General features: G+C 36.9%; 1 protein-coding gene across 6 annotated transcripts; it reads right to left on the bottom strand.

The window, feature by feature from the left end:
* Nucleotides 1-487: 487 nt before the first annotated feature.
* Nucleotides 488-5,715, bottom strand: LOC114287411 (uncharacterized). Of its 6 annotated transcripts, none has more exons than XM_028230747.2 (9): nt 5,544-5,715; nt 5,327-5,416; nt 4,290-4,778; nt 3,609-3,783; nt 2,720-3,017; nt 2,030-2,102; nt 1,866-1,956; nt 1,684-1,763; nt 488-1,102 (listed from the first exon to the last, which is right to left on the bottom strand). In XM_028230747.2, the coding sequence occupies exons 2-9, from the start codon at nt 5,405-5,407 to the stop codon at nt 863-865; spliced, it is 1,527 nt and encodes a 508-aa protein (XP_028086548.2). In that variant the 5' UTR covers nt 5,408-5,416; nt 5,544-5,715; the 3' UTR covers nt 488-862. The 6 variants fall into 6 exon arrangements, with proteins under 6 accessions (XP_028086548.2, XP_028086547.2, XP_082775468.1 ...); XM_028230746.2 differs by having other exon boundaries at nt 5,540-5,713; XM_082919342.1 differs by lacking the exon at nt 1,684-1,763 and having other exon boundaries at nt 5,540-5,711.
* Between the last annotated feature and the right edge of the window lie 19,926 nt (nt 5,716-25,641).

Genomic DNA, 25,641 nt, shown 5'->3' on the forward strand with positions numbered 1-25,641 from the left:
AAAGAAATTGGAAAATATAGTTACTTTGCATACTCATTTGGGTAAATTACACCAACCGTGCATAAGATTTGAAAAAAATACATTTAAGTCTGACAAGTTGGCATTACACTGGTTTTAAAGTTTTAATTTACATAGTTTATTTTTCATTAATAATTGGTTGTTCATAGAAAAATGAAATTTAACTTATTTATATTTACAGATGACTAAACCAACAAACAAATTTTTTTTTTTTTTTTTTTTTCTGGGGGGGTTGGTGGTGTTGGAACACTTGTACTTTCAGTTTCATGCTCTATTCCTATCACAATTCAAGATTCAAACAACCTTATGCTAACTGCAGTATGAAATTATATCCAAGCCAAATTCAAATAAAAGATGATTCAGCGTACAAGATTTCTATTAAAGCGGGATCTAAAAAGAATAAAATATAGACGGGTTGTCACCTCGATGATCCGAAACTAATTGATGGAGTTATATGGAGTATCCAACATTGATAATAACGCAACAGAATATGATATATCATTCAATCAAATGCTTAGCTGTATGGTATGACAAACTTCACAATTCACTCAACTGGGAAAGAAAAGAAACAAAAGCTTATATAGTCCCATGCCTGTACAATGTCATTGATTTCTTGAACACATGAGAGCTCGGTTCAAATATCCTATTGGGGCTACAAATGCACACAAGGTTTGGAGTCCAAGTCTTCTCCAGAAACTATAATTCAAAACAGTCTTGAACTATTGATTGAAGAGATTGAGAAAAAACTGGACTGTACAGTTGCACTGAGAGAAACCAAACTTGATATTTTCATCCAAAATTTACATACAGCTTGGAGCTGTAACATAACATCGAATCAGCTGCCTCACTCAATTCTGGAGTCCACGGTTTCAGTTTCGGTGGGAGGATTTGTTTGTGGTATATATGCCGTTTCAGGCAACTGATGTGGCTGTGTTACCTCTTGAGAACTTGGTTGTTGATTTAACCAAGCTTGCCATCGTCTTCTCAATTTTAAAGTCTCAAGAAGAATAGCAGTCCCACTCATTGCGCCTCCAAATCCAGCAAGCGTCGCAAGAAGAACTGAAAGAGCAGCCTGCACATGAAGCTGTAGCTCCCACACAAACATATAGAAACATTTAGGTTCCACTTGGATAAATGAATTTCAAATGAACGGATTGACTATTATAGATAGATTAAGAAACTATAATGGTAGAGCAAGATGAGAAATATATTATTATGATCTTTGTACGACTGTAATCTTTTAGCACAGGATTTCAACATAACTACTTTTCACATTTCTATTTCAAATCCATCATAATCTATCATGGTAAAGCTTTCAATTCAATCTTGAAATCCAGATCTGAACCATCATGACTAAATTTGCCTATTCTCTTTGAATTATAACCACCCAAATCAATTCATTTCAAACCCATAAATCCAAACGCAACCTTAACATTAGAGGGAACCACTTTGTTTGCCTTTTACAATATTAGCCAACTATGTTCAAATATTGTTTACCCCATTCATGAGATGGATTTAAATACGTCAATTAGGATGACAGAAAAGTTCAGGACGATCAATATAAAGCTCTTACAATATAAAAACATTTTGACACCAACTTCAACTAGGTCAGTTCCATTGTCCGAATAAATCGTTTATTTCTATCTTCACTTAAGTGACTCTTACCAGTGAATAGAAAAGGTGACCAAAGAGAACGACAAGTGCAAACTGAATAGTTGCATACAGCCAGGCATATTTTCTCCTCACTAAGCATAAATTGCAAAGATATATTAGTGGAGTATCAAAGATGCAAAACTCATGCTGGCAAAAGGGTCGACCAAAACATAAAACTTAAAAACTTTAGCTACCCATAGTTGTTGATGTCATGGATGCAAGGAGACCCAACATGCAGGAAAATGGCAGGGATATGGCAATTGCACCCGATCCCATTTTCGTAACCTGCAGACAGAAAGCACATATTAGGAACATTGGTAGGCTTGAAAGTGTTGTAACTAGAAGTCACGAAACTTACCAAAAGCTGCTCTAGAAAACAGAAATAAGCTAGCATGCTGACAATGACGAGAACAGGAACATCCTGCCAAACTCTGATAAAAGTCACATTGCTTTAATTATACAGATTTGAACATCAACTCATATTAAAATTAACAGAAATTCTCAAATTAAAATGATATCGAGATAAAATTAAGGTTGACAACAAGCTAAAGACCAACATCTAGTAATCAGCATTTTACTGATGGCATTGTTCTCAAATCCCAATTGATTGAAAATGATTTCAATTAAGTTAAAAGCCTGTTTGGTACAGCTTCTTGCAAGTTGAAAGCTAATAATCAAGAAAGCATAAGCTAAAACCCCCTCTCCTGCTTCCTAATAATTAGTTTTTTTTTTCTTTTTTTTTCAGCTTATTGAAACTATTTTTGTCTCATATGCTACGCTATAAGAAGCTGTGCCAAATAATCTGCCACAAATTATAAAAAAAAAAAACTATAAGCAGCTCCATAAGTTGCACCAAACAGCCCTGGAAAGGGGCTCCACCCAGCTTTTGAACTCATTTTTTTAGCTCCTCAAATCATGAAATGGACTAGGTAATATACCACCACCCTTAACGAATAATACATAAGTGAAGAAATGTAAACTGGAAAAAAACAAAATAAGAATGGGTTCCTTTTCCCAGTGATTGCGAGAGAAAATATCATTAACTTGCCTGTATTGAGCAATTTCAGCTTGCTGAGCTCTATTACCGCGCAAGTTATGGGCCTGAGCATTTTGAATTCGTAAAAGGGTGACAGGAAGGTTCTGAACCTCTTGCTTGCACACATCACATGTCTTGTTACCTTTGATGCTAAACCATTTTACAGCACATTCTTGGTGGGCCAATGCAAGCTCACCTTTGCAGCTACATTCCATCTTAAGGGTGTCAGCACCTTCTCCAAGTTCAACTAAACAGATCCTACAAACAGCTTCTTCTTCAGGAATATCTTCAGCATGCTCATCATTTTCATCTGAACCACAAGACCTTTAAGGCATAGGTTGGTTATCGCAAGCTCAAAAAAGTTATATCACAAGCGCAAACTGTAAACTAGTAGAATCCCAGCATTTAAAATCGAAGAAACTTGGTTTCTGAATGTAGTTTAAGAGGATTTGCCAACTAATATCGATGTTAATAACTTGGTAGCAGGAAACTCCTTAGATATGATGAGAAATTTCTCACAAAAATCATCAGCGTTTATACCTGTTGGCTTATTTGCAGAGTTCTAGCAGTTGTAATTATAAAATTGGTTGTCACTGGCCCAGCAAATCCAAAATAAGGTAATAAGCATTTGTTGCAGTCAAAACATTGATGTCTTTGGGCCGTGAATGAACCATAGTTTTCTAGATACATCACTGCCACAAATGGGATTCTCAGAACCTTGTAATGGAGCCCAGTCCACGTGACACATTGAGTCAATTCTTCAGGCTCTTATGCGACTTCGGGATGTAAATTGTGAAGTTAATTGACACTAAGTTGTATTTATAAAAATAAAAAAATAAAAAATAAAAAAAAAAAAAAAAGGAGAAGAAGGAGAAGAAGAAGAAAATTAGGAAACAATTACCAGCATCTTTTGTTGGAGTTGAGGTCATTGTTGCAAGAGTTCCTCCTGCCACCCTTGGGGTAGTGGGAACGACACGAAATACACCATTTAATGAATCACTCTGCCTAATACTTCCATCTTTGTTTAATACAGGGACTGAGCGTGAACGATGAATAGGAAGCTGAGTCCCACTTTTCTGTAGAGCAAAGAATTTTGTAAAAATCGACTAGCAATTTGGATAAAATGATATTGGAAGGGAAGCCCAAAATAAGTGGACCACGTTGATGACAAAAGAGCAATAGGACACCAATGTGGTGGAACTTTAAATGCCACCTCTAAGTGTTACCATGGAACTATAGGACTCCACTTAAGTGTGCTCTGAAACAATGAATTTGAGGGCGGGAAACTTTGGATTTTGACGTAATTAAGAATTTTATGACTGATCAAGAAAAATCATGAAAGGTTGGCAAACTGGAGGTAACGATGATAATTGTGAAGAGTTTAGAATGATTTGAAACAAAAATTATAAAATCAAGAAAGAAACTGAATTGGGGAAACAGAAAAAAAAATGTAATAAAAAGAGAGCAGATATTGTCATTTCTGACTTCAAAAGATCTGTGAATTTTCTGATCATGATGATTACAATACATGTCAACAGGCATTATCAACATCCGACAAAGCTAAAATGGGGTAAATACTTACAACATAATCATCAATTGTGTTCCCTCCATGCATAGACTCCGGATTTGAGTGTGCAATTGGGGTAACAGGTAAAGATGAAGTTCTCTTCATTTTGGGCGTGAAAAGTTTTGAAAGAGACAATGTCCTCCGAATTAAAGGCTTCTCCCATGTGTCTGCTGGTGAATCTCCCAAAGCTAGGATTGCAGCCCTCTCAATCTCTGAAGTAGTATTACGGAATTTGAAGCTTAGTTTTGGAAAGAGGCTTTTCATGGATGATTTAGCCCTAGTTGACAAGGGACTTGGGGAATCATTGAATCTGTAGTAACTAGGGCTAGGGATTGGCGAAAAATTCACTCTTTTGGGAGTTCGATTTGGTGTCAGGGGTATGTTTATTCGGACAAAATCCTCAGTAGAGCCCTCATTTGTTCTTGAGGGTATCTCTAAGGCAATATTTTGCCTCTGCTGTTGACAGATTGGTTGTTCTTCAATAATTTCACTAGAATCTCCAACCTACAGTATACATGCCATGAAATATGTAAAAGTATGAATTAGAATAAAAATTATAATTGTTATCAATGTGAAGTGCATTTTCAAAGCATAGATTCCAATAATTCTTCATTAATAAATTAAAATGTATAGCATAGCATTGGTAGCTTTTGGGATCTCTAAAACTAATATTTATTTAAGGGTTTTGGTGTGATTGCAATGCTAATACATATAACTAATATTAGAATTCTAATTAGAAGGAATCAAGTCCTGAAGAAAACTGGGTTCTTAAACTACTAGTCATTTCAGAACCCAGATTCTGTAAGATCAAAAGTGAGATACCTAATAAAAGTTATGCTATAAAAGAATATTGTGAAATACAGAACAAAGTAAAATCGAGAGAAAGCTCAAAAAATTGATTAAAATTTGAGAAAATTGGAAGGTACCCATCAAAGAATTTAGACAAAAAACACAGAATTCATTCACATATATGGTAACAAAAGCTACAAATCCAGTATAAAATAAGAAGAAAAAACAATAAAATTGATAGAGAGAGAGAGAGAGCAAAATACCTTCAGAGGATCAACTGAGTGGTTGTTGAAAGACCCTTCATCACCCTCCTTGGCCACAGACTCCTGCTCATCACCACCCATATGTATTTTCTGTATACGTATCAGAGGATCTCCAATCAAAGTAGGTAAAATCAAGAAAGAATTTCAATGAGGTGGGGTTTAATATGAAAACAGAGCAAACAGAGAAGAAGAGAAGAAGAGCAGAGAACCCACAGACAGATTTTGCGTGAAAGTGCCACCGAATTAGAGAGAGAGAGAGAGAGAGCTGGTTTTTAATGGGAGGCGTGGCCAACTACAGCTAGTTCCACCATGGCCGGTACACAGTACGGACTACAGAGTCCCTTCAACTTTTATTGGGTTAATTACACACTACCCCTTTAACTATTTGTGATTATCATTTTCTCTCTCTAATTATAAAAGGGAAATTCCTAAGGTAATGCTAGCGAGGTATTAAATTTTTTACTAAATAAATGATTAAATGTCTTATATGAATGTAAAATCTACAAAAGTGAAGGGTCCACAAGACATTTGGTCATTTATTTAGTAGAAAATTTGGAATCTATAATATTTTTCAAATTGTAATATACCCCATTTAAAAAAAGATATACATTCTAATTATGTTATTTTTCTTTATTTATGATTATTTTTTTCTTTAGCTATGACATTATTTTAGTTGTAATTCATAAATTCTTTAGTTATACCTCATATTGTGGTTAGTTATAACATTTTTTTTTTTTTTAGTTTTGACTCAAAAAATTAAAGTTATGTCAATTTTTTTTAGTTATAAAATGCATGGGCTGTTTCTCATTATAAAAATATAATCCATCCATCCAAAAATATTAGTCTCTTTTGAAAAAATTAACTTTTTTAGTAGTATAATTATTACACTTTAAAAATATTAACTTTCCAAAACTAACTTTTGGTAATATAATTATTACACTTCAAAAATATTAATGTTAATGGATTTAAAATAAGAGTAAAATAGGAAATTCATGTTATTTTTTAGCCATTAATTTATAAAAAATAAAATAAGAGACTAATATTTTAAAATGGAGAGAAATATCAATTTTATCCCTTATTGTCCATATCCAAAAAGAGATATTTCTACGATTTTTATTGCTAACAGAGTCAAAGTATAAGGATTTATAGATGAAAAAACAACGATATAATTAATCTATAATTATTTATTTTTTGACAAATTACAACAGTTTATAAATTAATTCTAAAATATACATAATTTGATCCTATAATCAGACACAACATTTTTATTTGAGGTGGCAGGTTTCACTTCTTGTGAGAGGATAATGTTTGAATTTTATGGCAGTACCTATATAGAATAAGCACATGAGAAGCCCGTGACTATTTTTTTGTCAAATATCCTAACAATCATTTTTAATTAAATCAATTTAGAACAAAATTAAAAATTAAAAGATAAAATTATTTAATTAAAATTACATAAATAGACACAAAAGGTAATCTACTGATAGAGGGTGATGTTTGAGACATGATTTATTTTAGTAATTTTTTACAAAAAAAAATTTTAAAAAAAAAATCGTGTAAAGAAAATAGAGAAAAAAAAAGTTTATTTTTGATTTTTTTTATTTGATCCTAAACACCACCTAAATTCACTGCACAATTCATTATTGTTATAAACAAGGCATGGCAGGCAACAACAAATGCAGAATGATTTTCCTTCTTTGAGGTGCATCTAACCACTAATTTCATTGTACCAAGTTTGTGATCATTTGCTACATTTTATGTATGGTGGAATTATACTACATGCATCAATTAGTGTATTAATTTATATATCAATACTAGTTATGATATTATTATTGACCTCGCTCATTAATTACATTACAAATTCAAAAAACCTATTAAATTATGTCATACCATCAATTGATACACTAGTTAGTATACTGATTAGCGCATATAGCATTATTCTTTTATGTATATTTGTTGGCCTTTTCCCCCAAAAAATAATAAATGTATATTTTTTAGCCCAAATTGGTATATACACTTCTCACTTAATTGTTTTTTACATTTCTCTATCATTGGTCACTGTTCTACAAAAACTCCCTTTGGGAAGTCCATGGGGAAAAATGTTTTGGACCCATGGAGGGTGACTCCGAGGACCAGTGGTCTGTGATTGGTTAGAATTTTTTTTTTTTTTTTTTTTTTCTAATCATTAATTCTCATGTGTGTGGGGGGAAGTAAGGGGTCTCTATCATCTTTGTCAAGCGTTATGCTATGGGTTATTTAAATCATCATCATCGTCATTTAAATGATTTTTGAAAATAAAATTTAAAATAAAAAAAAAAAGGAGTAAGTTGACGGTTGGCGTAAGTTGACATAACATGACAATCAACTTCATCATTTTCTGTTTAAAAAAAAAAAATCTTCTCATTTAAGATTTATTTATTATTTAAAAAAATATTAAGAAAGTGAGGTTATCATAAATTGACATCATCATTATTGGAAGCATATACTAAGATTATAATTTATGAACAGAGTCTATATGCCACTAAAAAATTTGTACATTAATACTACTCACTCTTTGATTCCTCTTTTTTGGATTTAATTTTTTGGAAATTGTAGAGTTTTTGTTTGGTTAGTTAGAAAATCTGAAAAAAAATTCAAAATCTCTTTGGGATTCTTTTTTCAAAATCTCTGTTTGATTCTTTTTTAACATTTTGATACATATATAATATGTACATATATACATGAAACAAATATGATGATACTTTTAATGTGACAATATATATATATATTTTAATGGTTTAATACATCTTTTAGGCCGGCTCTCTCTCCACTTGTGAGAAAATTTGAATTTGCAATAATGAAAATTTTAAAAAGCTAAATATGTATTCATTTTCAAATCACTTTTTTAAAAATAATTTAAAAAACTGAAACCAAACGTGATGACTAATATTTAAAAAAATAATAATTTATGGGATGGTTATTAAATTTTTCAAAATATTCTTAGGATAAAACTAATTAATGTGTTTGGTTTCAGTTTTCTGAAAAAAAAATATCATTTCACTCCCAAACTTTCACTTGTTTTTCAATTTGATCCCAAAACTTCGATTAATATCAATTTTACACCTAAACTTTCAAAATTTTAATCAATTTGGCCCCTACCGTCACATTCCGTCTATAATTGGATGAAATGTGCTGACATGTAGGGTAAATTGATTTTTAAGATATAGTTTGGGAGGGCAAATTGATTTTTAAGGTATAGTTTGGAGGATAGAATGAAATTTCTAATGAATTTTGGCACCACGTCAGCACATTCCGTCTAATTGTAAACGGAATGTGACGGTAGAGGCTAAATTGATCAAAATTTCAAAAGTTTGTGTGTAAAATTGATATTAATTTAAGTCTAAGGGTCAAATTGAAAAACGAGTGAAAGTTTGGAAGGCAAAATGATATTTCCTCTTTTTTGAATTTAGTTTTCTAAAAATTGATTTTTTTTTATTTTTTGTGTTTTTTTGTTTTTAGTGAATATTTTTTAAGTTTTAAACAATTTTTTTTTTTTTACTTTTTTAGATGTACCTTACTTAGATGTATCTAAATAGTAAATTATTTGTGAAAAAATATTTTAAAAAATTAATAAATACACAAAAATACGAAAATATACTGAATTTTTGTATTTTTGAAATTTAGTATTTTTTAAAAAAAATTTACAAATATTATACTTAGTGTATTTATGGTAGGTGTGTCTAAAAATTAAAAAAAAATTACTTAAAATATTAAAAAAATTCAGTGAAAATAAATAAAAATATGAAAAACGAAAAGGTATAATTTTCTAAAAAGTAAATTTCGAAAACTGAAAACAGATGGAGTGAATATATTTTGAAAATATTTTTAATTAATTCTATAATAGGAAGAATTTTTGAAACTTTGAGCGGGTGGACGGTGGCCTCAATCTATTGCACCCTTGGGTCTATGAAATATGAATATTTTGAGAAATATGTCGTTTTCATATTGAATATTTGTTGGCATATGATATTTTGTAGGGTTGGATATAAGATTATTCAAACTGTACAACCCGTCCAATTCGAATCGATTCGCATATAAATAGACGGTTTTACAGACACAATGTGGGAGGATGCGATTTGGAATATGACATTATTGTGAATTGCGGGTGGGTTGCGGGTTTTATCCGCACCCGCAAGAACCCGTCCGCACTTAGACTTTTTGTTTTTTATTTTTAAACCTAGACCGTTGATTTCTTTCATCCTATCCTAGATGGAGTTTGCGAGTTTGCAAATATTTTTATTTTATTTAACGAGTTTGAATTGGATGAAATTTGACAATAATTTATTATTATTTTGTTATTGCATTTTGGGTGAACATAAAAGGTAATGAAGAATTACTTTTAGATAAGTTTAGGATTTTAAATGATTTATTTTAATTATATTGTTGGGTAGTGAATAATTTTTGATGATTTAGTTTTGGATTTTGAAAGATGTACTCGGAAGAACCCGTCCGCACAGACATTTTTTTTTAAAACCTGAACCGTTGACTTCATTGATCCTATCCTAGATGGAGTTTGTGAGTTTGTAAATATTTTTATTTTATTTAATGGGTTTGAATTGGATGAAATTTGACAACAATTTATTGTTATTTTATTATTGTATTTTGGATGAATGTAAAAATTAATGAAGAATTACTTTTAGATAATTTTAAGATTTTGAATGATTTTACTTTAATTGTATTGTTGGGTAGTGAATGATTTTGATGATTTAGTTTTATATTTTGAAAGATATGCTTGTGTTAGTTTATGATTTTATTTAAAAGTTTATGATTTTGAATTATTTGCTTGTGTTAAAAATTGATTTTGTTGTGTTTTCAATTTTATAAGTTTTAATTCATTAATTATTAATGTTAAAGCATTTTATAAAAAAAATTTGGGGAGGGGGGGGGAAGGGTCCAAAATAAATACTTACAAAACGGGAAAAAAGGCCCAAAAATAAATTATTAAAAAAAAAAGTCCAATCTATAAACTACTCGTAACCGTCCGCACATTCGCGAACCCTATCCGCACAAACCGCAACACATATTGCGAGCGGCTGCGGGTTCAATTTTTCCTAAACAGCACATATGCAGGCGGGTTCAAACCGCAAATCAAACCGTCAACCGAACCGCGAGAACCCCTAATATTTTGTTTGATATTTTTTCATACGCATCGGGTACATGAAACATGTATTCAATTTTTTTTCTTTTTTTTGTGTACCCAAATGTACCTAGTATATACCAAAACTATACCATACCTCAGTTAAAAGAATATTTTCTTCTACTACAAAAATAAAATTTATTTCACTAGACTTAAGCTATAGTTTGTAAGTTATTTCATATATTAACATTTAATTTTGATTTATATTTTTACTTTTAGTATTAAATATTAATCGTGGGTTAAATTTTAACAAATTAAACTATTTAATCAATTTTTACATTATTCTACATTAAAAATAAATATTTTATTACACTTACTCGTCTCGTATCGTACTAGTATCAGTACTGATACTCGTGCTTCATGCTGATTCATGAAAGAATCAGTTTAAAAATATAAAAATCAATTATAAAATTAGATACAAAATGTATATAAATAAATAAAATTTAAAATTGAATCCTATTAATAAATTTTGTAATTTTTTTTGTTTTTGTTTTTATTTTTGTTTTTGTTTTTTTTGTATTCATTATTATTTCATTATGTATTTAGTTTTTGTATTTTTGACCCAACTATTTGGGAAAAGGTGAAATGACTTCTTTAAAAAAAAGGGTGAAGCACCAATGAATTTTAAATTATAATTTTGTGAACTATTTAGTTTTTCTTTTTTTCTTTTGAATTCAAAAGTACTATTAAAGTGGAAATTACATAAAATGATAGTCACTTACATATTTAGGTTTAATTTTTTAGGAATAAAAGTGAGTTTCTCAAAATGTAAAATTACACATTTTGACAATTTGCATTATAGAAGTTTTGAATTTTCCCTTATTTTAGAATAAATCCCACATTACGAACGAAAACCTAACACTCTAGTGTACCACTCCAATAACGTAATACTTTAATATAACACACTAAAAAACTCTTCGGTATACTTTTCTCAAACATAACAACGTAACATTAAAAAAAAACTCTTTGTTGTACTTTTTTCAAACGTAATACTCTAATGTAAATAATAATAATAAAAAATCCTTAGTAAACTTTTTTCAAACATAAAACTCCAATCAGTGTAATCTTAAACGTAACACTTCAATGTAATATACTCTAATGTAACACACAAAAATACTAAAAAAATTGTTTAGTGTACTTTTTCTAAACGTAATACTCATAGTTTGAAATTATACATTTGTCCAAAACTTATTAAGGAATGTTTGTACTCCTTTTGAAATGGTTTGAAGATTCTCACATTCTTTCGATTTTAATATCATATTGAAGTGCTACGTTTAAAAAAAACACACAAAGATTTTTTTTTTGGTTACATTGGAGCATTAAGTTTGGGAAAAATGTACACCAAAGATTTTTTTTTGTGTGTGAGAAGGAGATTTATAATCTGGCTTTAGGCCATGGTAGAAGTTGGACAGATTAGGACCGAGCATGTTGGGCCGAGCTAATTTGGGCCTATCCAAAGTGGGTTTTGCCCGGATGAGGCTCGGGCCCTTGTTTAGGCCAAGCTAACTTGGGCTTCTCCAGAGTTGGTCTTGCTCGGTCGAGGCCCAGATCCGAGGTCCAGGTCCCGTGTTTAGACCAAGCTAATTTGGCCGAGATGATCATCTGCTAGCCCGGGCTTTAGGGGAGCACGTTTAGCTCGGTGTGAAGAGTCTTCTGAATGCCCGCTCGGCTTGTCTTGAACTTGGCTTTGACAGAATGTTACTAAGCTCAGTTGCTATGGGGCTCAACAAGTGAAGCACTCAGGCTCATTACGCAGCATGGTCGTGAGAAGCCGAGGTTATGCCACCGAGCTGCCGAGCTCCCGCTAATATAGTCTGGTGGTTTGGTTAGGTGGTGTCCGCTGGATTTGTGCTGACAGATGGGAAAGCAGCTCCACGTGTCAAGAGACTAATGGGAGTAGATTTGAGCGCAGAAAGTAAATAAGCATGGCTGCACCTCCCATGCGAGGCATGGAACATCATTTGGTGAGAAACACTCATTGTGATTTATCTCTCTCTTCCTCTCTCTCCCTAAGCGTATGTGCTAACTTGACCGTCGGAGGGATTTTCCGGCCACACATCGCCAGGTGGCTCACCGCCGTTGTGCTCGCAGGTCGATCGGATAGACAAGGAGCTTGGACGAAAGGAGTACGGGCTCTGCGGAATATTTGCTCCTCGCATAGTGCGTTACATTAAAGTGTTACACTAAGAAATTGTTTTAGAGTGTTATATTAAAGAGTTAAGTTTGGAAAAAGTACATTAAGGAGTTTTTTTTGTGTATTACATTAGAATTTTACACTAAGGAGTTTTTTTAGAGTATTATATTAGAGTGTTACATTTGAAAAAAAGTACACTAATAAATTTTTATTTTTTGTGTTACATTAGAGTGTTACACTAAGCAGTTTTTGTGCATTACATTATAGTGTTACACTAAAGAATTTTTTGGAGTATTATATTATAGTGTTATGTTTGGAAAAAATACACGGAGTTTTTTTTTTTTTTTGTTACATTGGAGTGTTACATTAATGAATTTTTTTTGTGTGTTATATTAGAGTGTTAAACTAATAAATTTTTTTTGAGTGTTATATTAGAATATTACGTTTGGAAAAAAATACAGTAAGGAATTTTTTTATGTATTACATAAGGGTATTGCACTAGGATTTTTTTTTTTTAGTGTTACATTAGAGTGTTACGTTTGAGTGTTACATTGGAGTATTATAGTTTGAAATTATACATTTGACCAAAACTTACCAAGTGGCTTTTGTACTCTTTTTGAAATGTTTGAAAAATCTCGCATCCTTTTAAATGTTTGAAGAATCTCATATTTTAAGTCATTTTTATATTCCTTTTGAAATGTTTTCTAAATAAAAAAGATTTTTATATAAAAATTCATTCCAAATTTAATTATCATATATTATGTATCTTACCTTTCTAGTACCAAATAAAAAAGAAAAAAGAAAAAAAAGAGAGAGAATGAACATAATAGAAATAAGGATATAACTGTAAAATTTATTTTTTATATAATATATTAAATTTACTTTTCTAAAATTAATAGAACTAATTAATTTATAAAAAAAAATTAAGATTAAATAGATCACTATTTCTCAAAGTGAAATTTATAAATAACTTTTCCTTAAAAAAAAAGCAGGGCTATTATGAAAATAATAAAAGATGAGCTAATGATGCTTTGTTGATAAAATGTTCTATTGCACATTGTACACGTCACTTATCAATTGTAGACCAAAACAAGAATGGCTTGTTTGGTAGAATTGTGGAAAAATGCTTATACCTTATATCTTAATAGTTTATAATTATGAACATAAGTTGATTTTTGACTTATAAATTAAGTTTTTCTTGCTCCACTTAAAAAATAAGTTGATTTCTGACTTATAAAAAGCTATAAGTTATATTATTAAACTAAATTAAACACATCAAAATAATTTAAATTAAACTGAAAACTGAAAGCAGCTGAAAAAAACCTGTACAAAAGAAGGCTAATAATGGCTAGATAATCTTAACCATGTGATGAATTGAGACCTTCAATGTCAGCTAACTCATAGTTGAAAGCGATTGACAATCGCTTGGGCTTAATTACAGGATATCACAGTTGAAAGCGATTGACAATCACTTGGGCTTAATTACAAGGAAAAAAGTCACGTTCAGTGTATTTGGTTTTATTTTTTTGAATTTAATTTTTAATTTTTTGTATTTTTAATGAATATTTTTAAATTTTTAAGCATTTTTTACTTTTTAGATACATTTTACTTAGATGTATTTAAAAAAATAAAATATTTATGAAAAAATATTTAAAAAATTAAAAATACAAAAAAATATACTAAATTTTCTTTTTTTAAAAAATATTTTTAGTGTTTAGTGAATTGTTTAAAGATTTTTTCATGAAAATTATATTTTTTAAGTGTATTTTTTAAGTGTATTTATGTTAGGTGCGTCTAAAAATTTAAAAAAATTGTTTAAAATATTAAAAAAATCAGTAAAAATAAAAAAATAAGGAAAATGTACGGGGAGGAAATAATTCTCCTCGTATAATCCTGTTGACCAAGTCCACGCTCCTCCGTACGACGTTGCTTTATCACCTGAAAACACAAACGTGAGCTAGCCGGCGGGTGTGTGCCGGAAACCTCTCCGATGCCTAAGTCAGTAAGCTTGACAAATAGACAAAGTTTTATGCTCTCAGAAAGAATTGTGTTCAATTACCTCCTCCAAGGTGGTGCTTGTGAGCTTTTATAGGTTTCGAGTGGCATAATCCTAGTAGGACTTTTATTTCTCCATGCAGAGTCCTCCTAGGATTCATATTCCTAAGGATAATGCTTATCATTTTACACCCTCCCCCACTGCTTAAACCAAGTGGGATGGTTTTTACCACGGCCGAACTTCTATGTGACCGAAATAACACTGGCTGAGCCACAGAGTAGGCCGAACTATCCTTAGTTCGGTTTTCTCCCGTTCAACCATGGTATGTTGAGACCAAGCTTCTGAGTAGCAAGCTCCGACCGATCTAACAATAATACACCGCAACCGGACTAACTGTGAGACCAGACTAACATCAAGTTACCTTCAGACCGGAGTAGCTTTACACCATCTTGAACCGGAGTAACCACACCCCTCCTGGGCCGGAATAACTTCACTTCTCCTGGGCCGGAGTACCTATACCTCTACTGGGCCGAAATAACATTACGGCTTCTTACCGATTCCTTCACAATTTGGGCCGCAGGGCCCAACTCACAGCTCGGCCCAATTCTTTCTCAAAAATTACCCTCTCAATTGCCCCTTAATTTCATCTGCATAGCATGATTGAGATTACAAATCCTTCAACCGAGCTGAAGTTCTACAAGCCTTTCCAGCCGAGCTAGTTTTACTCCGAACTCTGCTTTATCCGGTCAAAACGTCTCTTCAATCGCGACTGTAACGCTTCCCTTTCCCTTGCCACGTGGCGGGCTCTGATAGGCCGTGAGCTGTCATCACGCCGCCTTCGTACTTCGAACTTTTTGAACAGTCCCGCCCCTTTTTGCCGCGTTTTTCTCTCTCCTCTTTCACAAAACAACCCTTCTTTTTCTTGGATTATTCACCTCTCATTCTTCATTATTCTTTCGTCTTCTCTCTCTGTGCCTTTGTTTCTTCCATTATCAAGCTCGCGTTCTTCATTTGCTGATACTGTTGCCGACTCCAGTCCTCTTTTATTCCATCTGGTAAGCAAATCCATCTCCCTTCCATGTTTTTCCTTCGTATCTGTTCAGTGCATTATGTTTAATGTGTCTTTGCAAAACATTTCTTCCATTTTTGCTACGCTTCTGTACTTTTAGTAGAACTTATGTGTGTATGAATTATCCTGTAAAAAACTAGTCTTGGATCCAAAATCATGTAGCAACTGAACTAGGATACTGTTTGTCCCATATATGTAGATAGATTCAGACAATAACCGAACTAGAACTTGTAGGAATATCAGTAGTTTCTTCTGAACCACTTTAGCCGAGACAAGATCACCGAACCAAGTTTGCACATATTGAACTAGTTACTTCGGACTATAACCGAGCTAAGCCTTTGGGGCCAAGCCAGCTTTCTTAGTCTCTAAACCAGACTCAGAAAGCTGCCCCTAGAGGCTCAACCGAAGTAACAAACCCACAGTTCAAACCGAAATAATCAACCGGACCCGAAGCCCGAACCGAGATGAAAATTGTAGCATCCCACGTAGCCGAAGTAGGACTTTGTCTTGCTTTTATTTGTAGCACGGTCAGATGATCTGTGCTTAACCCCTATGTTTTCCACCTTGCAGACTTAGGTGGCCCAAGCACTCCTTTGCACACTCGTCCGAGCTACTGAGTACAACCCTTGAACCGATCTAATTTATTCTTAAATTATACGATAGATGGGCAAGTATAGATACCTAGTAAATACCCCGGGCGGCCTAGCCGAATTCAGGAAAGACTACCAAATACCTGACGACGTCCAGCTGGTTTTGGCCGAAAAAGACATCACACCCTGGGATAATGAAGGCTTCGTCCCCTTCACCCTTTTATCTATCATCGAAACCGTCCTGCGGTTTCCGGTTCAACCGTTGATCTGTGAATTTCTTAGGCAGACTAGATTATGCCCTACCCAACTGTCCACCAATACGTACCGCATCATCATGGGAATAGCCGCACTGAACCACCAAACCGGACTAAATCTTGGCTTGGCCGAAATATTCCATCAATACTCCATCGGCTCAAAAGAAGATGGGTGGGTATATTACCTTAGGATACGCCGCCGCCGAGAGAAGATAATTAAACACACACCAGACAAAGATGTAAATGACGACGACTTTTTCTGGGTCTCTGGGAACTTTGAGGATTTTCAAGCCCAAATTCCTGGCCGACCTATAAATTGGAAAAAAGGGGAGCCCGGTAATTTAACTTCGGCCTTGTTTTTTGCGATTTTTTATTTCGGTTTTGCTAGTCCATCAACAGAACTAACAGTTGTCTTTATTTTCGCAGATTCTGCTCACCTTCATTCCGTGTACAGTTATCCAAATCTTGTTGTGTTGCGAGCCGCACTACGGTATCCTGAACGTAGTGGGACCAAGTTGCTGCAATTCGAGCCGACCTACCGATATAGCGGTCGCCGAAAAGCCCGAGTGACCGATTTCCTCCTTGAAGACGCACCTGAACCGGACCCAACCCTGCCCGAGATACGACTTGTTCCACTGACTGCAGAAGAAGAGATGGCAAAGAAAAGCAGAGTTAGGGCCCTTCTGACCGAAACAACTAGGCCCGAGGTAACACCACCCAGCCAATCGTAACCTGCTGTTGTAGCCCTCCCTTCTCAACAGCCATCCTCTTCTCGCCGAAGCAAGCGCGCCCGGACTGCTGAGACCGAACAAGTATTGGTTAATGAAACAGAACCCGTACTTCCGCCGAGCTTGCCACCGAGCCCCCAACTGGTTCCTTCTGACCGAACTACCGACCGCTGGGCCCCAAAACTTACCTTTAACGACCGAGACATCCGAAATACAGATTCAGTCGTTGCTGAAAAAGACCATTTATTGGCCCTCAATCTGGCCAAGGGTGTGTGCCTCCCTAAAGACATGGAGCATCACCAGAAACAACTGAATACCGAGCTAAAGGCCATCCGGTCAACGACAAAATCCATGATTTTGGTAGGCAACTTCGGTCGTTTTGCTGTCTACTTTCTTTTTTCAATTTCTACTTCGGTTTTAAAGGGAAATCTTTGCTTTGTCAGGCCCTTCAAAAAAACCAAATTACTCACAAGAAAGTGCTTGAGCTTAGGAAAATAACAAGGCAAGCGGCGGCGGAGGCCGAAGCAAAAACGACCGAGCTAGAGGAGGCCCGAAAGCAGATGGCCGGGCTACGCGGGGAGGTTGGCAGGCTGACCGGACTGGTTAATTCGGCGGAAGCCGAAAAGCAAAAGACTGCCATTGCTCTGAAGGATAAATACCTGCGCGAGCTGGTGAAGCTTGAAAGAAAGAAAGATGCCGAAATGAAGGAGAGGGCAAAGGAAGCTGACAAACAAGGCTTCAAGAGGGCAGAGGATGCTTATGCCCAACAATGCAATGCTGCCAAGGAGCTGTTCTTTAAGTGCGGCTGGAGGGGAGCCGTTGAGAAGCTCGGTCATGACCCTCAGACCGAGGTTTTCAACCCTTCAGCCTACTTTATACCAAACTCCCTGATGGAATACGCTAATGCCATGCAACAGCAATTTCTCGAGGACTCAGACTCAGATGAAGACTCTGCCCCTGAGGATACTCTGGTCGTGAATGTAGATCAGGTAGTTTGGTCGGAGCCCATGGTGGAAGATCTAACTATTGATCAACCAAGTGAAACCGTGGTTCCGGCCGAAACCACTCTTCCGACTGAAAACGTCCTTGCGCCCGAAACCGATCTTTAGGTTGCTGCCGATGCTGCCTTTGACGCCGAGATCAAAGATCTTTTTTCTTGATTTTTTCTCTTTGTTTGTTATCTTTTCTTTGTAACCGGATTATGCCCCTTCCCTTGTAATGGTTTTGCAATGAATGAAAAATTTTGCTAGAACTCTTATTCCGGTTTTAGTTTGTATGCTTGCCTTTGTAATGCTTTCTATTACTCCAACTGCTATTTCGGTTTTTTCTTGTTAGACTATGTTTACCAGCCAACCACTCCTTAGCCGACATAATTACTTCGGCTGAGGAGTACACATAGTTTGGTTTTTTCCAGTCAACCACTCTTCAGCCATACCCTTACTTCGGCTGAGGAGTAACCAGAGTTGGTTTATTCCAGCCAACCACGCTTCAGCCATACCCTTACTTCGGCTGAAGAGTAACAAGAGTTGGTTTATTCCAGCCAACCACTCTTCAGCCATATCCTTACTTCGGCTGAAGAGTACCAGCGTTGGTTTATTCCAGCCAACCACTCTTTAGCCATACCCTTACTTCGGCTGAAGAGTAACAAGAGTTGGTTTATTTCAGCCAACCACTCTTCAGCCTCGCACTTACTTCGGCTGAAGAGTAACAAGAGTTGGTTTATTCCAGCCAACCATTCTTCAGCCATACACTTACTTCGGCTGAAGAGTAGCAAGTGTTGGTTTATTCCAGCCAACCACTCTTCAGCCATATCCTTACTTCGGCTGAAGAGTACCAGAGTTGGTTTATTCCAGCCAACCACTCTTCAGCCATACCTGTAATACCCCTGTTCCGTAATATGTTAATTGGTCCTTAACATGATCTGATTATGTATTTTGATATGATTTTGTGTTCCACTATATGAAAATATGTGGTTTGAAGTTCTATCTGTTCACCGTAGGAATATCTGTTTGAATAATCAGCTTTGGAAAATTAATTGAGGGCCTTATCGGCCACGGAAACCGAAATTGATTACGCCATTGTGGTTGGCATAATTTTTAGAGCCTACGGTGAAATTTAATTGGAATTTGATTCTGGTCAATTTAAACTGATTAAATTGATAAATTAAGTACCCCATTATTTTATATTAAAATATTTGTTAGTGGGGCTTGTTGTATATTTGTGTTGCACTCTCCTTTAGCCCTCTTAAAACTCAAAATCTGAGTTAGACAATTGAGAGTGAGAGAGAGGCCGGCCATGGAGAGAAAAAGGGAGAGATTTGTGTAATTTGGGCTCAAGACTTGGGAATTTGAAGATCTAGCTCAAGATTTGGCTAGAGCTTGTGGGAATTTGAAGCTCTTAGGTAAGTGAATTCATGGACTCTTACTTGTAATTTGTAAGTTCAAAGGTTGTTGTGATCAGGAACATGTAATGAGTTGATTTTTGTTGAGTTTGAAGTCTTGGAACTCATGCATGTAAGAAATTACTTTGAATTTGCATATTTGAGCTTGAAACACATGATTCATGTAGAGTTTTGGTTAAAGCTCATGTTGTAATCACCATTTGTACCATCTAAGTTGAGAATGATGAGCATCTCCCACATGCATGTACAAATCATGGGAGTATAAGTCTTGAATGTTTGAATTTGAGCATGTTGATGATGGGTTTGAGATATTTTGGGACATGCATGTAATCCATGTAATTGAGCTTTCCTAATGTTGTAATCTTGCATTAGTAGCATGTTAGCATGTGTAAATGTGTAATTTGAACCATTGCATGCAAGAAATGTGGATGGAAAACCGATTTGGAGCTCAAGAACACGATCTGGGAAACCCAGATTTTTGAGGTCCGCTCGAGCGGGGTAATGGCCGCTCGAGCGGGAAAATCGTGCTCCCAGCATTTTTGCAGAGTTGGATGTCCGCTCGAGCGGGACACTCCACGCTCGAGCGTGGATTTTCGTAGACAGGCCTTCAGCTTGAGCGCTCTATCCCACGCTCGAGCTCATCTTTCGTGCAACCAGTACTTCTGCAGGCCTTAAGGGTCCGCTCGAGCGGAGAAGTTTACGCTCGAGCGGGGACCCTGTTTCCTGGAATTTTGTTCATGCATTCTGTGATTCGTTTTCCGTTCCCTTTCACTTGTAAGCACTCTTAGGCATATGTTAAGCATTGTAAATGAGTTAATGAGATAAGAACAAAGCCTAAAGAGGTATATGTGAATTAAAGAACGGATTGAACTGTTAGTGACCCTTTTGTGTTCATGAAATGTGTAGGGTCAAGCTCCAGGGCGCATCCACAAGCCGATCACTGTGAGTAATATCAATATTTGAAAACTTGTCAATGTCCAATTGTTATTCCCCTATAAATATTATGAGTTGCTAATCGGGATTGTGGACAAAAGTCTGACAAGAATAAATGAATGAGTGGGCCAAAGGCCGTTTTGACATGAAAGAGTGGGCCGAAGGCCGTTTTGATAAGAATGAATGGGCCAAAGGCCGTTTTGACATGAATGAATGGGCCAAAGGCCGTTTTGACATGAAAGAGTGGGCCGAAGGCCGTTTTGATAAGAATGAATGGGCCAAAGGCCGTTTTGACATGAATGAATGGGCCAAAGGCCGTTTTGACATGAAAGAGTGGGCCGAAGGCCGTTTTGATAAGAATGAATGGGCCAAAGGCCGTTTTGACATGAATGAATGGGCCAAAGGCCGTTTTGACATGAATGAATGGGCCAAAGGCCGTTTTGACATGAATGAATGGGCCGAAGGCCGTTTTGATAAGAATGAATGGGCCGAAGGCTGTTTGATAAGAATGAATGGGCCGAAGGCCGTTTTGATAAGAATGAATGGGCCGAAGGCCGTTTCGACATGAATGAATGGGCCGAAGGCCGTTTTGACATGAATGGAAATCTGAATGGGCCAAAGGCCAGAATGTTTGGAACTACAGTTACTTGACTTACATTTCGTATAGTTATATATATATATTTTGTTGTTAAACAGAAGTATGAATTGGGCCCAAGGCCGTTTGGAGCATGTTGTTCTACATATTGTTATGTAACTGTTATATTTGATATTATTCACTGGGCTATCGCTCACGCTCATTCATGTATTTGTAGGTGAGCCAAGGGAAGTCCAAACCCAGCCCCAGTGAAGTCTGCTAGAAACAACAGGAGTTTTGGGAGAGTCAGCCTTGTGCCTCGCGCATGAGACCATCCTTGCCCTTTCACTATGTACCTATGTTTTGTCTTGTTGGCAAGGACCTAGTGCATGTCTGTACATAGTCTGTTATAGGTTGACTCGTTTTGGACGATCCTGTCTGTAATGAATTTTGTGAAACCGTACTTTTGATGTGAGTTATTAACGTATCTGAGTATGGTTTGTTTGATGTGCATATAAGCACGGCTCTATGGACAAAGTTTTTAATTTTGCTTCCGTTTGGCCCCCATTAACTCTGTTAAAATACGTTTCCGACAGTTTGAGGCCGTAGGTAATCTCACGATTACTGGCCGGTTACGTCCTTAACCCACGGGGGCGGGTTGGGGTCGTGACAATACCCTTACTTCGGCTGAAGAGTAACAAGAGTTGGTTTATTCCAGCCAACCACTCTTCAGCCTTGCACTTACTTCGGCTGAAGAGTAACAAGAGTTGGTTTATTCCAGCCAACCACTCTTCAGCCTTACCCTTACTTCGGCTGAAGAGTAACAAGAGTTGGTTTATTCCAGCCAACCACTCTTCAGCCATACACTTACTTCGGCTGAAGAGTAACAAGTGTTGGTTTATTCCAGCCAACCACTCTTCAGCCTTGCACTTACTTCGGCTGAAGAGTAACAAGTGTTGGTTTATTCCAGCCAACCACTCTTCAGCCATACACTTACTTTGGCTGAAGAGTAACAAGTGTTGGTTTATTCCAGCCAACCATCGAAGTTAGTTTTTCCAGCTAACTTATAGTATTTGGTTATTCTGACCAAATGTCCTGCAGCCTGGATCCTTATCCTGGGTTTAGGAAGGGTGTTGGTTTATTCTAACCAACCTCTAAGTTAGTTTTTCCGGCTAACTTAGAATGAAAGTGCTTGCAATGCGCCTAATCTTTATTAAAGCTAACTTTTACAAGGAACAACTTGTGCTAAAAAGAATTTCTCATTTTATTGAAGGAAGAGAAAATTACATATGTTTGAAAAAGAAAAGCTAAAAGTAAAATAACTTGAGATTGGCCGTATTCCATGGCCTAGGGATTGCCTTGCCATCCTTGTCTTCTAGGTGGTATGCCCCTTTGCCTGCTAACCCAACCACCTTATAAGGACCTTCCCAATTTGGGCCTAACTTGCCGTCTCTTGGGATCAAGGTGTTTCCCATTACTTTGCGTAGTACCCAATCCCCAATCTTGAATTGTCTTGGATGAACCTTTTTGCTGTATTTTCGGATTAACTCTCGTTGGTATGAGGCGATGTGGACTAGTGCTCTTTCTCTTCTTTCTTCTGCAAGGTCGAGTTCTAAGGCTATGGCTTCTCCATTTAAGTTTGGATCAAAATTTTCGCTTCGAATTGTGGGGAGGCCAACTTCTAGTGGGATCACCGCTTCCATTCCATAAGCTAAGGAGAATGGTGTTTCTCCAGTTGATCGCCGGGGCGTGGTGCGGTAAGCCCATAAGACGTGAGGAAGTTCATCTGCCCACTTGCCTTTTGCTTTCTCTAGCCTTTTCTTTAGTCCATCCAAGACGACTTTATTTGATGCTTCAGCTTGCCCATTTGCTTAAGGATATGCCGGTGTGGAATTGTAGAACTCTATCTTGTACTCTTCACAAAAGCTTCTGAAGATTCTGCCGTCGAATTGAGTACCATTGTCTGAGATTAGTGCTTTTGGTATGCCAAACCGAGTGATGATATTCTGCCAAACAAACTTCTTCACATCTTTTTCTTTGATTGACGCCAATGCTTCTGCTTCCACCCACTTTGTGAAGTAGTCTGTTGCTGCGAGAAAGAACTTCCTGCCGCCGGGTGCTGTTGGAAGTGGTCCTACTATATCCAAGCCCCACATTGCGAAAGGCCATGGGCTTGCCAATGGTAGGAGTTCTCTTGCCGGTTGGTGTATTTGGTGCGCGAATTTTTGGCATTTCTCACACTTCTTCACATATTTCTCTGAGTCTGCTTGCATATATGGCCACCAATATCCTTGCGAAATAGCCCTGTAAGCGAGTGACCTTCCCCCTTGATGACTTCCACACACCCCTTCGTGTATTTCGAACAAGAATGCTTCTACTTTGCTGGGATGAACGCACTTGAGGTAAGGCCCAGAGAATGACTTCTTGTATAATGCCAAAGATGGAGATAGCCAAAATCGCTACGACTTTGCCCTTATTCTGTTGGCTTCTTTTTTCTTTTCTGGTAGGATGCCGTCTTTTAGGAATAGGATGATGGGATCCATCCAAGAAGGGCCTAATTCTGTGCAGCATACTTCTTCTGCTTCGGGGTCTTCTATGCTTGGTCTTGGTAAGAAGTCGATGAGTAATGGATGAGGGATTGATGTATCTGCCATTGAGGCAAGGCCTGCTAGCTCGTCCGCTCGGCTGTTTTCCTCCCTGCCAATTTGTTCTATCCTTACCACATCAAACTTCTTGATCTCTGTTCTGACTAACTCTTGGTACTTGGCCATTCTGTCGTCCTTTGCTTCGTATTCGCCAGAAATTTGGTTTACCACCAGCAGAGAGTCACTGTATACCATTAGTTCGGTTGCTTTCATGAAGTGTGCTGACTTGAGTCCTGCGAGAAGCGCCTCATACTCTGCTTCATTGTTGGATGCTGGGAAGCCAAGGTTGATTGCTTGCTCTATAACCAGGCCATCTGGAGAGATGAGGACTATGCCAAGCCCTGCACCATGCCGGTTGGATGCTCCATTCACAAAGAGCTTCCACATCTCTCCAACGAATAACTTCCAGCAAGTGGAAGGATCAGATGATGTCGTGAGGTCAAGAATGGTGTTTTCTTCAAGGTCCGTGTTGGCTGTGTGTCCTTTGTCCTCTGTTTGAACTGCTGGCGAGCCTTTGTTTGTCTTTTCCTTGTTGTCCTTAGTATGGTCTCCCTTGGTGCTTGATTGACTTCCTTCCACTAGGGGTTGCGCTATTCCGGCGTCAACTTCCGTCCCTAGTTCGGTTGTGTCAGTTAGGTCGACTGGGCAAATATGATGACTTCCAGGAGTAAACTCTGCGACGAAGTCTGCCAAAGATTGGGCTTTTATTGCGGTCTTGGGTTGGAACTTGATGTCGAATTGTCCCAACTCTATTGCCCACTTCAAAATTCGCCCACTAAAGTTCGCCCTTTCAAACAGAGCTTTTAGTGGAAAGGCTATGAGGACGACTATGGTGTGGGCGTGAAAGTAGTGCGCCAACTTTCTGGATGCCATCATTAATGCTAATGCCAGTTTCTCCAGGGGCAAGTACCTTGTTTCGGCTCCCAATAATGTCTTGCTGACATAAAAGATGGGCAAGTGTTGTATTCCTTCTGCACGAACCAACACTGCGCTGACTGCGTGCTGAGAGACTGCCAGGTACAAAAAGAGTTCTTCACCAGGTACTGGAGTAACAAGTAGTGGTGGGGAAGACATGTACTCCTTCAAGCTTTCCAGAGCTCGGTCGCATTCTTCATCCCACTCAAACTTGGCCTTTAACGCTTGGAAGAATGGTCGTAGTCTGTCTGATGACCTGCTTATGAACCGGTTGAGTGCAGCCGCCATACCAGTGAGATGCTGCACTTCTTTGACTGAGTTTGGTCTCTCCAACTCCTGGATTGCTTTGATCTGAGAGGGGTCTGCTTCTATACCTCGGTTGGTCACCAGGAAGCCTAAGAATTTGCCAGATCCAACTCCGAATGCGCATTTGGACGCATTGAGGCGCAACTTGTGTTTCTTCAGGATCTGGAACATCTCGTCTAGGTCTTTAAGATGGTCATTCTCATCCTTGCTTTTGACCACCATGTCGTCGATGTAAGCCTCCATTGTTCTGCTTAACAATGGTTCGAACATCTTGGTGACCATCCTTTGGAATGTTGCCCCTGCATTCTTTAGGCCAAAGGGCATGACCTTGTAGCAATATAACCCCCTTGGTGTTGTGAAGGATGTGACCTCCTGGTTTGGTTCATGCATGGCGATCTGGTGGTAGCCTCTGTATGCATCCAGAAAGCTAAGTCGGTTATGCCCTGCCGTTAGGTCCACCAGTTGATCTATCCTTGGTAGAGGAAAGCTATCTTTTGGGCACGCCTTGTTGACTGTTTTGTAGTCGACGCAGACACGCCATTTACCATTCTTTTTTGGCACTACGACTGTGTTGGAGATCCATCTTGGGTAGTG

The sequence above is a fragment of the Camellia sinensis genome, chromosome 3 (assembly GCF_055761805.1).
Source record: "Camellia sinensis isolate YWXY chromosome 3, ASM5576180v1, whole genome shotgun sequence".
Classification (NCBI taxonomy): Eukaryota; Viridiplantae; Streptophyta; class Magnoliopsida; order Ericales; family Theaceae; genus Camellia; species Camellia sinensis.